General features: G+C 44.2%; 1 protein-coding gene across 5 annotated transcripts in view; it reads right to left on the minus strand.

Annotated features, from left to right (window-relative positions):
* The window catches only part of LOC110501509 (protein TANC1), a 183,539-nt gene that overhangs the window by 91,443 nt on the left and 78,611 nt on the right, over positions 1-13,485 (minus strand). For all 5 annotated transcript variants that reach the window (XR_016490551.1, XM_090215664.1, XM_090215663.1 and 2 more), the window contains one exon: positions 8,581-8,688. Coding sequence is in view for 4 of the 5 variants with exons in the window: in XM_090215664.1 (XP_090071790.1) it covers positions 8,581-8,688 (108 nt within the window). In the remaining variant the exon portion in view is untranslated. The remainder of the gene's footprint in view (positions 1-8,580; positions 8,689-13,485) is intronic.

A 13,485-nucleotide genomic window follows, 5' to 3' on the forward strand; every position in this document is an offset into this window, starting at 1 on the left:
AGAGACATTATGTCAACGGCAGACCTGACAGATGTCTGGACACAATCACATTCACAGAGTCTAGACAACAACATAGGCTTATCTACGCTCCTAAAGGTCATGGAGGGGGAAGTGGAAATGTTATTTTCCTAACAAAACAGACAAGCTGCAAGTCAGGTAGTGTGTGAATCCTAAATGGCACCATATTCCCTATTTTGTGCACTACTTTTGACCAGGGCCCATAGGGTTCCCATAGGGTTCTGGTCAAAAGTAGTGCACTAAATATGGAATAGGGTTCCATTTGGGATGTACACAGTGGCTAAGCTGTAGAGGCAGAGCAGAGATTAATGAAGACACTAACAAGCACACAAAGACTTGGCCTTTTCCTTCTAATTGTAGGAGGACCACACACAGGGTTTAAGATGCCACGGGAAAGGTATACACATATCAATGGTTACAGTAAACCATAATTAGGACCCATCCATCTAATATGTCATAGACATTTTCCTCTTGAAAAGGGACCAGTGAATCACAACTGATGTCTGCATCCCAATCTGTGTTCAAAGACATCGCCATGAACCGCCATCTCCTGAAGCAGAGCTCTTATCTTAGACTATCATAGAGGTTATTCATTCCACTATTGTGGAGGTTCCTTGGTAATCAACGCAAGGGGGAAAAACAGGGAGGATTTAGACAGACAGAACTGTAGCTTTTGGCTTTGAGATTCAAGGCTGTGAGATTGAGTGATTCAGTCTGAACAAAAACCAGTAACATACATATGTGGTGCCAATTAACAGATGGTTCATCATCCAGAACCGATTCATCTAACTCTTCCCAGGCAACTTACTTGTCTGATATTAACCCGCTGTTTGAGAGACTGGTCCTTCCTGATAAATCTGTGGCTAAGGAAGACCGTCTTTAACATGCCTGGTGGTGCCTGTTGATGATGTCATCACACATTTACTGTAACGGTAGCTCCAAGAGAGAGGTTTGTGCTCTGGGCTCGGCTGGTTTCTGCCAAGGCCCCAGCAGCGTGGCTGTGAAATCCTGATTCGGATCGCCTACTTCTGCCTGATGAGAAGTTTGGGGCTGAGGATATGAGAACATGCTGGAGGAGGTGGATGTGGAGTTGCATTAAAACACAACAGCACCACACTAGTGCATTGTTGATGGCCACACACACACACACAAGGGCCGTATTCATTAGTGCACACCATAACAAAACGTTTTGCAGCGGAAAATCTAAACGAGTGTGTCTTATTGGACAAGTTCTGTTTACTTTAATTAGATGCCTAATGAACACGACCAAAGAGCATCATCTGGCTGGCCTAATAGAGAAGACAAATTAGGGAAAAATGCATTTAGGAATCTCACCATATGAACTAAATATATGGGATACAGTAATTATTAACTGTAGACAATCTACTAGTTCCATCTAAACCCACAACCACCGTGCCTATGGAGGTTGCAGATAGATCCAATAGAACATGAATGTCACTAAAAACATAGGTGTGAAATGTTACTAAGTCCCTGAGGGGATGGTAAGAGTGAGGGAAAAGGCAGAGGGGATGGAGTTTGAGAGAGCGAGAGAACAGAGAGAGAATAGAGAGAACAGAGAGAACAGAGAGAGAGAACAGAGTGAGAACAGAGCGAGAGACCAGAGACAGAGAGAGAACGAGAGAGAAGAGAGAGAGAGAGAGAGAGAGAGAGAGAGAGAGAGAGAGAGAGAGAGAGAGAGAGAGAGAAAAATAAAGAACAGTCCTGATTGACAAAGACAGACCTCAGGGGGGAACATGAGGAACGACCACAGCTGAGACAACGCTGACCACTGCTGTCTTTCGGCCACACACACACAACATGCATGGCAGACACGCACACACGCGCATACGCACAGATACACACGCGCATATGCACAGATACACAACATGCAATACAGAACACACACACACACAACATGCATGGCAGACACTTGTATGCACACACACACAACATACATGACACACACACAAAAACAAACAGACACAACATTCAAGACACGCCCACACACACACGCAAGCCTTTTAGAGTGCTGGAAGCAGTATCCTTCTTCAAAGACAGAGCAAAGTGAGATCCCTTCACGCCAGACTCCAGACACACATGTATTTTCTTAGTCTCTCTCAACCCCATCATCCATGTTCAGCAATAAGGAAAGACCCTTTTAAACCCGACAACCCAACCCAAAACCAAAATGTGTCTCCTGGGTGTTCATGAGCCTGAGTCGTGGTATCCATTAAATGAAACATAAAAGACTGGAATAGTCCAAAACACATCCACAGAGAAAATAATATTCAGCGTTTCCTGTGACACATAGAGCCTAGCGCGTAAACAAACCCTCCAAACACCCCACAAAGCCTCCTCTCTGTTCCCTTCAGTCACCCAGCAGTCCCCCTCTCTCTCTCTTTCATTCTCCATCCATTGGAGATGCTGTGAAATGTAGCTTTCATAAAGTTGGAGATGAGGAATCGTTTAGAACAAAAAAGACTCTTCACAACTCATCTGAGCCGCTGCTGTCTTGATCCGGTTCTAAATGTCACACAGTTCTCATGCTACAGACTTCCGATGGATATTCCACTCATTCCTAACCCGGCATTCCGATCCTCCTGACAGCATTCCAAAGTGACACTGACCTTGTTACAAGCCCTCTTACTTGAACCCTGGGGGTCAGATGATTTGCGTAACCTCTCAGGGCCGTCCTAGGCCAAATATGTGGCCAGTCATATGTCTGTCAGTGAGATGCTATACATATTAGTGCTGGGCGGTATCACGTTTTTTGCTATATACCGGTATTGATGCACAGACCGATTCGGGTTTTTACCTTCAATAATGGTATTTTAGTTTTTGGTTTGTTAAATGTTATATGCTGTGTGCAACGTTCATTTTTATGCTACTTGAGTCATCCCTCTCCGCTCTCTTGCTCCATACCGCTTTCCACACAGACTTAGCCCCGCCCCCTATCACTCAAGGAGCGTGTTTGTTGTTGCTTGACCACAAGACGCTTTCGTTCAATCTGCATGGTCAATGCAGCACAATGTTGATGAAAACAATGTTGTTTCCACTTTCTTCCTTAATATAAATCTACAAGTGTAGATTTAAATCTACAAGTGTTCTTTAATTACACTATTAGTTTGTGTTTCTTACATTTGCAAACAGCTAGTTTGTTTTTTCTTCGTAAGTTTAAGCTAAATCGTGTTAGTCGCTAATGGTATTAGCTAGCTAATGGGTCAGAGCAAACATAGCTAGCTAATAACAGCCTGATACCAGTGATGGTATAGGCCTAAATCCGCATGTTGTTTGTGCAGCAGTATCTTCTAAATCAAAGAGGAATAGGCGAAGCATGAATATGTTGGCTACTTGAAGAAACATTTCATGAAGCCAAATATTATAGGGTCCCCTAGGACACACTGACCCTCACTTTGGTCACAATAACTCCTCCCTGCCCACTATTATTTATATTCTAACTATAGAATTAGAATAATCATTCTATTTCCATGATTCCACCCAGTTCACCCAAGTGTTTTGATCTAAATCGCAAGTCAAATCGCAATTGCAATTGAATTGAACCGTATAAAACAATCAGACGCTAGGGTCACACTACTCATAAAGCAGAACTTTTAGAACTTTTATTATTCTAAAACATCAAATACCATCAAACATTTTCTAAATACTGTGATATAATATTTTGCCCATATCGCTCAGCCCTAATACACATCACTCCCATAGAACTAACACACGCTTATTGCTGACACAGGAATGAATGAATGACTGAAGAGTTGTGTAGAGTTCAGAATGAGAGGTGAAACCCTATAGCGGTGCGTGTATGTGCATGCGTGCGTGTGTGGCGTCCAGAGTTCAGTGCACCTGGGCCTCACCATGCTGACAGCTAAGCCATACCAATTAGGCCTTATCACAGAGTTCTTATAAAGTGCCTAACTGTACATGCTTTAATGCCATTACTGAAATATGTTGACTAATTCCCAGTGCTGAGCGTTTAGTGCTTTTTGAGGTCGGTTCGGTTTCGGTTAAATCATTTTTAAAATATTCAGTTTTTTTATTATTTAATTTCAATAATTTTTTGCCGTAACAATACAGAATAAAACTATTAATAAAAGGCCCGTGATGGTGGTGACTGCCCATTACTGATTATTACTTATTAACCATAACTTATTCATATTACTTTACTTTAATAAAATATTGTGTATATTACATTGGTTTTATTTGATGACTTTATTATTTCATGCCAAGTCATCTCATCTCAATAAAGCTGACTGACAAAATCACTATTTTAGTAGTTCTTCTAAGTAAATGAGGCATACCTTTATGATGGCTGAATAACAACTATCAATCACTTAGATCATGTATTTTTGAAGGTAGAGACATCTTGTGCCACTGATCGATTGTGCATTCTTCATGGATTAAGATCATTGTAGTTAATTACCACGGTTTCTGAGCTAAACTATGTAGAATATTGTCCTGCTGGAAACTACAACTCCCTACTACATTGCACAGTTCAGGCTTGATCTGATTTATCTCTAGAGAAACTGCATTGAGTTCACAGAAGAAAAAAAACAGAACGAAATGGAATTCAAATAATTGAATGGATGTTGGTAAATTAGCTGTTACATTTTTTTTAAATAACCAACATTTTGGTAATTTTCTCAGCACTACTAATTCCTCATGTCAGTGTTATTCCTCAGCAGTCAAATTCCTCCTTTTATGGTAAGTGCTCTAGATGAGGCGTGAGAAGTACGAAGCTGGTGGAGGTACACACTGCATGCATTAGCAGCCCCTGACACAGAACATGCCGAGAGAGAACTCCCTCCACACTCCCTACTAAGGCTTGAACACTTGAACACCAGAGCCCTGCTCAAAAGTAGTGTACCATATAGGGAATAGGGTGCCATTTGGTCAGATTGTTCACAATCTCCATGGCCTGGAGTAGCGGTAGTAGACCTACACCACAGAAATGTCTGGAGACTTTCCATTGCGTGAAGAGCTCATTTTGGCACAGAGCTGAAATCCAAGAGGGTAGCACTTAGCTGAGCATCTCTGTGTGTACAAGCTCCGGCACAGGGCTGCCCGACCCTCTTCCTGGAGATCGACTGTCCTGTAGGTTTTCAGTCCAACCCTAATTTAGCATATCTGATTCAGCTAGTTGAGCAGCTAATTAGTAGAATCAGGTGTGTTAAAGGGTTGGACTGAAAACCCACAGGACGGTAGATCTCCAGGAAGAGGGTTGGGCAGCCCTGCTTGAGCACATGCAGGGTTAAGACAACGCTGGGCCCGCCCCTCTCCTGGAAACACATGCTGGTGGCAGAGTGCAGGGGGGGGTGGGCTGGAGGGGTGCTGGGGTCACCAGGCCTGCTGTGAAAGGAATGTCAGGAGGAATGTTGCAAGCGGGGTTAAATATGAAGGAAATGTACCAGGAGGGGGTGGGGTTGGCCAGGCTATTTTGGGCTTTGTTTGATGACACAGAGAGCCTGGGACTGACCCTACTGGAACCCTCCAACAAATGTACCGTGTTAGGAGCATGCGCAGCGTAACAGAGAGTAACACGCTGTGGCTGTGTTTGAGAAGGGGAAACAGTGAAGCTGCTCAGCAGCAGCAACCCAACGCTGCGCTGTTTCCAGCGGAGCAGAGCAGCCCAGTCTGAGAGTTATTGTGCATTCCAAATCAGAATAGGGTGTCATTTGTGACGATGGGACAAGCTTAGCATCGGAGCCACGACTTTGAACCGGCGCCCTCCCTGTCCCACGGTAGCTCTAAGACTCTGAGCCAACTTCCCCGGCCCCTCCAGCCTTGGTATGTTCCAATCCACACGGGCTGTGTGTCTGTGTGGCAAATGGCACCCTAATTCCCTTTATTAGTGCTCTACATATGACCCCTATGGGCTCTGGTCAAAAGTAGTGCACTATATAGGGAATAGGTTGACATTTTGGATGCTCCCATGACTCTGACCTACGCTGGGTTTCTTCCAATTGTTACATGAGCCAAATACAATGAGAGGGCATCTCAGAGTTCCCTGACTAAATATAACAGCCCACATTCCATTTACAGCCGATGGGAGGAATTAAAACTCCACCCTGTTCTGGAAATCAAAACAGAGCAGTAAGTGGAACACTACCCTTACCCACACAAACGCGGACGCACACACGGACAGGGACAGACGTGCGCTTGCAAACACACACACACACACACACACACACACACACACACAAGCAGATGAATCCACATCACACTCCAATCAAACCAAAAGCTTGCACAAGCCTACTGTACACATTGAACCACATGTTAACAAAAAGATGCCTTCATTATGTTCCAAACACGGAGCGTAGCAAAACAGCCAGACTACACAGGAGGAAGGGGAGGACCATCCTCCTCAGTGAATTTCAGGAAATATATTTAGTATAGCTTTATCTAAAAAATAAAAAAAATTGAACTTTTTCATGTTTCACTATTTAAAATGTTCTTTTTTTTAGATAAAGCTATACTAAATATATTTCCGTTAAATAATTGATTAAAACACACTGTTTTGCAATGAAGGTCTACAGTAGCCTCAACAGCACTCAGTAGCGTAGCACCATGGTGTAGCCAGAGGACAAAACTTGCGTTCTCTTCTGGGTACATTGACTTCAATACAAAACCGAGGAGACTCATGGTTCTCAACCCCTTCCATAGATTTACACAGTAATTATGAAAACTTCTGGAAGAAATCATCCAACCGATCAGAACTCTTGCAGCGTGAACAAACATGTTGTCCACCCAATCAAAGGATCAGATAATGAATGAAGTAAAATGAAGGGGAAGCAAGAGAAAAAGAGAGAGCTATATTTTGTTGTATATTTTTCACTTTCACCTACTACTTGCTGTACACTGTACTACATGATTGTACTAACGCGTTAGTTCTAGTAGCTATGTTGCCTTTGACGTTAGATAATATGGTGACAAGGATGTAGGCTGTGTGTAGCGGTTAGCGGTTATGGTATGAAGGTTTGGCTTGGAAAGGTTATTTCTCCTGGTCACAATCAGCTGTTGTGTTGTGCACAAGCGAAGGGAAAAGGTGAGAGGAGGAGAGACGTAGATGCGAGAAGGAATTATTCAACGAGCAAAGTGATCATGCTGTTTGTATGTGGCTGCTTTGAAAGTGAACTGTGTTTGTGGGTGATCAGGGGTGTAATCATTCCGCTGATTCTGTTGAAAACTTTTCATAAACGGAAACAAACGGAACGAAATGGGGATAAACATACCAGAATTGATTAAATAGAAACTCTCATACACCCTAGATCAGATAGATGCAGGCAAGAGTGTGCAAGGCGGTATTCAATGTGTCACTGTCTGTCAACTTGATTACACACATTTTTCTCTTGACCTGTGAACCTACGTTGTAAACTTTCATTAATAGCCTAGGTTATAGCAACCTCATGATAGGTATAGGGAAAATGTGAGTATCATATAGTAGCCTAAACCTATCAATGTTACATTGAACTGGGTGAATGGAATATGAATGACAGTCATCCAATATGCTGTAATAGAAATAAGGCTAAGCTCATAAAAAAAAATTATCCTCCCTCATCTGAAACAGCACCGACCTCCACTTGTTAGAACAGCACTCGTTGCTAGATACACAATTACACAGACCACTCATACAGTGGTTAACACTCCCATAAAACAAACACAAACCTATGCATAACCCCATTATACACACACTTTGTGTATAACACACACACACACTCAGTAGAAAACACACTCTTTAGAATACACACTCTGTAGAACACACACTCTGTAAAACACACGCTCTGTCGAACACACACACTGTCGAACACACACTGTAGAATGCACACTGTAGAGTACACACTCTGTATAATACCCACTCTGTAGAATACACACTCTGTAGAACACACACACTGTTGAACACACACTCTGTCGAACACACACTCTGTCGAACACACACACACCGTCGAACACACACACACCGTCGAACACACACACACCGTCGAACACAAACGGTACAATACACACTCTGTAGAACACACACTCTGTAGAACACACACTCTGTAGAAAACACACTCTGTAGAAAACACTCTTTAGAACACACACTGCAGAATACACACTCTAACGAACACACACTCTGTCGAACACACACTCTGTCGAACGCAAACTCTGTCGAACACACACACTGTCGAACACACACACTGTAGAACATACACTGTTGAACACCCACTGTAGAATACACACTCTGCCGAACACACACTTTCTCGAACACACACTCTGTCGAACACACACTTTCTCGAACACACACTCTGTAGAAAACACACTCTGTCGAACACACACTCTGTCGAACACACACTCTGTCGAACACACACTCTATCGAACACACACTCCAAACAGCTCCGGAGTCAAAACCCTGGTGAATTCCAGAGGATAAGACAGACAGAACCAGTGTCAGATTCAGGACTTTAAAACCCCTAGTCAGTCTTTCTCATTCCATCTCCTCCAGTGCCTATCACAGCCAAACCCCATAGAAAGACACACAGACACACACACAAACACCCAGAATACACTCACCATTGTGGGAGGACTCTGTCTTGCTGTCAGCCACTTTCCTCAGCGCTGAGATGATGGAGTCCCCGGGAACGCGAGGGCTCTCCACATACTTGGGCTTCCTGATTGGACCTTCAGGCAGAGCGCAGCAAGAGAGAGAGAAGGGAGAAAGATAGAGAGAGCGAAGAAAAGAGAAAGAGAGAGGAGAGAGAGAGAGAGAGAGAGAGAGAGAGAGAGAGAGAAGAAGAAGAGAGAGGAGGGAGAAAGATAGAGAGAGCGTTGAGCGTTCTCGCAGGATTCACTTTTTCCAGATGGGAATTCGTTGCGGGACGGGCTCGGCAGAGCTCCACTGTCTGACAGCCCGGAGAGAAAGAGAGAGCTGCAGACACCCAGCAGTAACAAACACACCGGCCAGCTCCGGGGAATGCAAACTACTGCAGCAGGAAACCACAGCAATTAGCCTCGTAGAAACTTGGTGACGTGTGTGTGTGTGTGTGTGTGTGTGTGTGTGTGTGTGTGTGTGTGTGTGTGTGTGTGTGTGCGTGTGCGTGTGCGTGCGCATGCATGAGAGGGTGTGTGCCTCTGCGGTAAGGTAAAGTGTGCGTTTGTTGGCATGTATGGGAACAGGAGAGAGTGGTTTGCAGAATGAGGTCCAGGCTGCGTCCCATCAGGTGTTGTTTCTGGGACAGGAGCTAAGGATCCTCAGGAGGGTCTCGGTTCTGACCCCCTTGGTGAGGACTACAGAGATTAGTGTACTGTTGTCTCTCTCCTCTGACTGACAGGATTAGAAGCACCTTATCCCACGGCACACTATTCCCTACATAGTGCACTATATTTTACAAGGTCTCTGGTCAAAAGCAGTGCACTATATAAGGAATAGGGTGTAACTTGGGACGCATCACTGTTCCCTGCCTGTCTTTATGATACAACCGCTGTCGCACTGGCCACGCCGGAGGCATCGCTCTGTAGCAACTGTAGTGTGTGTGTTTTGTGTGAGTGTGAGTGTGAGTGTGAGTGTGAGTGTGTGTGTGTGTGTGTGTGTGTGTGTGTGTGTGTGTCTGCACTCACACCCCTGATCCCAGGGCACGGTACAGGGCCAAGCCATTCAAAAGGAGGCTGCCTGCTATTCAATTCTTCCTGTGACAGCAGCACTATCAAAGGACATCTCTGAACCAGCATGCTTTCACACACACACACACACACACAGCCTGCCTCTCACAGCCATGAAAAGACAGCATGATGGGCCATGAGAGATGTTTCTACAAAACCTAAATGTGTATTGCACTGGCAACAAATATTATGAGTAAACAGCACATATTGTTTGCCTGAGGGCATCAACCCTGAGCAGAAAGTCTTTCAAATATAAATATAATAAACAAGTGTCACTAAGACATAAAGACAAGGAGGATAAATACTGATCCAGGTGAGCAAGAAACCTGTCCAAAAAGCAGTGGGGGAAAAACAACGAATACCAGGAAGTAAACTTCAAATCTATAAGAATGGTATGCATTCCTTCCTTCCAGATTGACCTACTAGAACCCAATCTAGTTCTCCTCTGGTGTTCTAGTGACTGCATGTGTAACCCCAGTCATAACAGAAAGATTAGATGGGGAGAAAGAGATTGCCGTTTCCCATTCCCACATCATATCCACCCCCACCTCTGTGTGTGTGTGTGTGTTTGCGTGTGTGTGTCTGGAAGTGTGTTAGCTCTCCCTCCCTCGGACTCAGATGGAACATTGGTCCGGCATGTGCTGTGCTGCTGTGAAACCATCTCGCTTCCCCCATCTGTGATCTTGTCCTCAGATACGGTTCCAGCCAGCAGCCAGCAATGTTAAAGCACAGGAACCAACCACCGCTTCAGCTTGATTCATACTGCCATCTATGGATATAGGACTTGAAATGCATAGAGCGTAGCCAGGGCTACACCGCCAATGCTGTGGCATGTGGTAATCATCAGGAATGTCTATTTGTCCTACGTCAATAGCACTGATAAAACTATATGAGATATGCGGGTGTATGTGAGTAAATTAGAGGTATTATACATATCATAGAAGAAAATCGTCATATTTAGAGTGGAAAACAGTGCATAAAGATGAGCAAAGAGCACCCAAACAGGAACCAATCCAGTGACCGAGCATGGGAGCTGCCTGGAACTAACGTTCTACAATGCCAGGGAGACAGATGTTTCTGGAGCACCACCAACTAGGCTGGATCTCTTTCAACTAAACCACATGTGAGCTGAAGTCTGAACCGGTCTGATTTGTCTGTGGCTGGCCTCCATCAGGAAGGACCTGGCCAAGTCAGCTTCCTCCGACCAGGATTTCTGGAAAACTTGGGAATTTTCTGAAAGTTTTTGCAAACCTATCCTCAGCCAAGAAGCTGAAGTTACTTGCATTTTTTTGCAACCCTACCAAGTCAGCTTCTTGGCTGAGTTGGCAGACAGTCTGCATAAGACTCCATTTATCTGTGGACAGTCAGGCTCTACCTATTAGGAGAAGTCACACAGAGCCAATTAGCTAGGGGGAAGCTAGGGGGAAGAGAGGAGACAGACCACGCTGTTTTAGATAGTAGATTTACTAAGTCGAGGTCAAAATTCACAGGATAATCACCAACCCACCAATGCATTCACTTCCTTCAAGAATTTCATTTCTATGCATACAGTATGCCATGATGATGTGAATAATACAAACCACATGCTTGAAAGTTGAGATATTGTCAAAGGAGTGAATCCACTCAAGCAGAAACCAAAATGTGACTGTACTAAGATCGAATCAAGTGAAAGGGCTCGATAATGTAGATGGTGAGGTATAGCTAGCTTAGAGACAGAGGACAAAATACAGAGTTTTTTACACCAAAATCTCATCTCCAAGACGTAAGAGTCTTTGATGTTTCCCTGGACGCCTTCATCAATGGCTGCCTGCCCCTTGAGAACGCCTTTAGAGCGTTAATATTCTGCACTGAAGGCCTGCCCAATGAGAAATTGCATTGTTAAATAAGCATGAAAAGGGCTGGAGAGTGAGTGAGTGGGGGTGTTGAGACATTGTAAAGGACAGACCAAGGAGGAGAAGACATTACGCCAGCTTCTTCTGTCTCTCTTAAGACTGTGTGCATCCCAAAAGGCATCTTTTCCCCTACACAGTGTACTACTTTGACGGGCCTTGGCTAAAAGTATAAGGGTGCCAAACCACCATGTTCCTCTTCACAGCCTCATCCAACATAAGAGCCTGTCTCTCTACACTTCCCAATCCCCACACAGACAGACCACCCCAGGACCCAAAATCACATCGACTCTCTAAGCCAATCATAACAAATTAAAATGCATGAGCCGAACTCGTTGCTCTCAGCAGACCCCTCGCAGAGAGGACAAATAAGTATTATCTCAGTGTGATGTCCTCCAACGGCGACCATGAGCTCATCACAGCAGGGGAAGAAAGCGGAAAGAAACAGAATTGAACACAGAGAGGGTGGGTGGGAGGGAGAGGAAAGGAAAACGCCATAACAACAGTCCTATGGATACAAACCAGGGTCGTATTCATTAGCACAAACCATAGCAAAACATATCAAAACTTTAACAAAAACAGGTGTTTGTTATTGGACAAGTTCAGGTAGTCCTTCTCTGTTTCACTCTGTTTGCTTCTGTTTTGTGCCTAATTAACACAACCCAGGAACAAGGCAGTTTATTTACAAAGGACATCGATGGTGCTTTAATTCAGCAGAACTGTGATGGTTCAGTGGGTTTTAAAGGCCTGTTACAAGGGACAAAAATGGGTGGCAGGACACACAGATGTCTTGCCATATACAACACAATGCTATCCATGATTCGATCCTGTGTAAACAACACACTATCAAACAACGGCCTACTATCTAGTGTGTGTCTTCCTGGTTGATGAACAAAATAAGTCTGGAATCCAATGTGGACAAGAGATAGTAGACACACTATTGGTCCAGAAACTTGTGTACCTGAGAGACCAGGGCCCTGTTCGAATACTTCCATCCTGCAGCTTTCCTTCCTTGAAATAATCACAGATCTGAACGGGTTGGATTGGTGAACATAATACGGTAGTCGCCTTGTTTTCACCTATACAATCACGTAGAAATCTATGCTTACCTCAAGGAAACAAGGAAGGAAGGGTGCATTTCTGAAGTATTCAAACAGGGTCCAGCTTCCTGGCTAGGAGTTTACCCAAAAAAGGGTGAAGAAAACAGGGCAGAGGGGGGCTAGACAGTCATATAGGGGTGAGGGGGCATACAGAGGAGCCAAGCAGAGTGGTCTGGTCTCAGGAGAGAGAGAGAGGCAGCCAAGCGTGATCTCACTCTGCACACTGGCTTTCTGTGGTGAAGCTTAGAGGGCCATGCCCACTGAGCTGTGCCACACACACACATAAACACGCATGCACGCGTACACACACGGCCGCCTGTCACTCGACCTTAGACAAGTGAAAGCCCTCCAAGGTATGCACATGAGCTATTACGCTACATAAACAGAGTTCAGAAAAACACTCAAATGTTAAAATATTGTCCGGTCGGTTGATGTCAATCCCTAATGAGGAACGGGGTGATTATCTACGCTTTCAAAAACATCTTTAATGAGCATTTCCACATTCTTCAAGATGGACTCTGACTTGTTAACGTTTCAACTCTTCATGAAACACAACACGGCTCTTTGTGGCAACAAGAAAAGGAGGCCGGACAATACCCTTCTTTCTGCTGTCGGGACGTCATTCTACAGCTCAGTAGTGAAACAGAATGTATTCAGACTGAGATAAAAGACGGTTGGAAATAAAGATTTGCAACATAATGGATCCAGTTACAAGTGTAAGACATTGAGCATTGGTCAATTCTTTTATTACACAAAACAAATGGGGAGAGCAAGACACAGATCCCATAGTGATAAGCTATTAAGGCCTCCTCTTTGCCCTTCTATTATAA

This window comes from Oncorhynchus mykiss, chromosome 22 (assembly GCF_057628025.1).
Source record: "Oncorhynchus mykiss isolate SJ-2025 chromosome 22, ASM5762802v1, whole genome shotgun sequence".
Classification (NCBI taxonomy): Eukaryota; Metazoa; Chordata; class Actinopteri; order Salmoniformes; family Salmonidae; genus Oncorhynchus; species Oncorhynchus mykiss.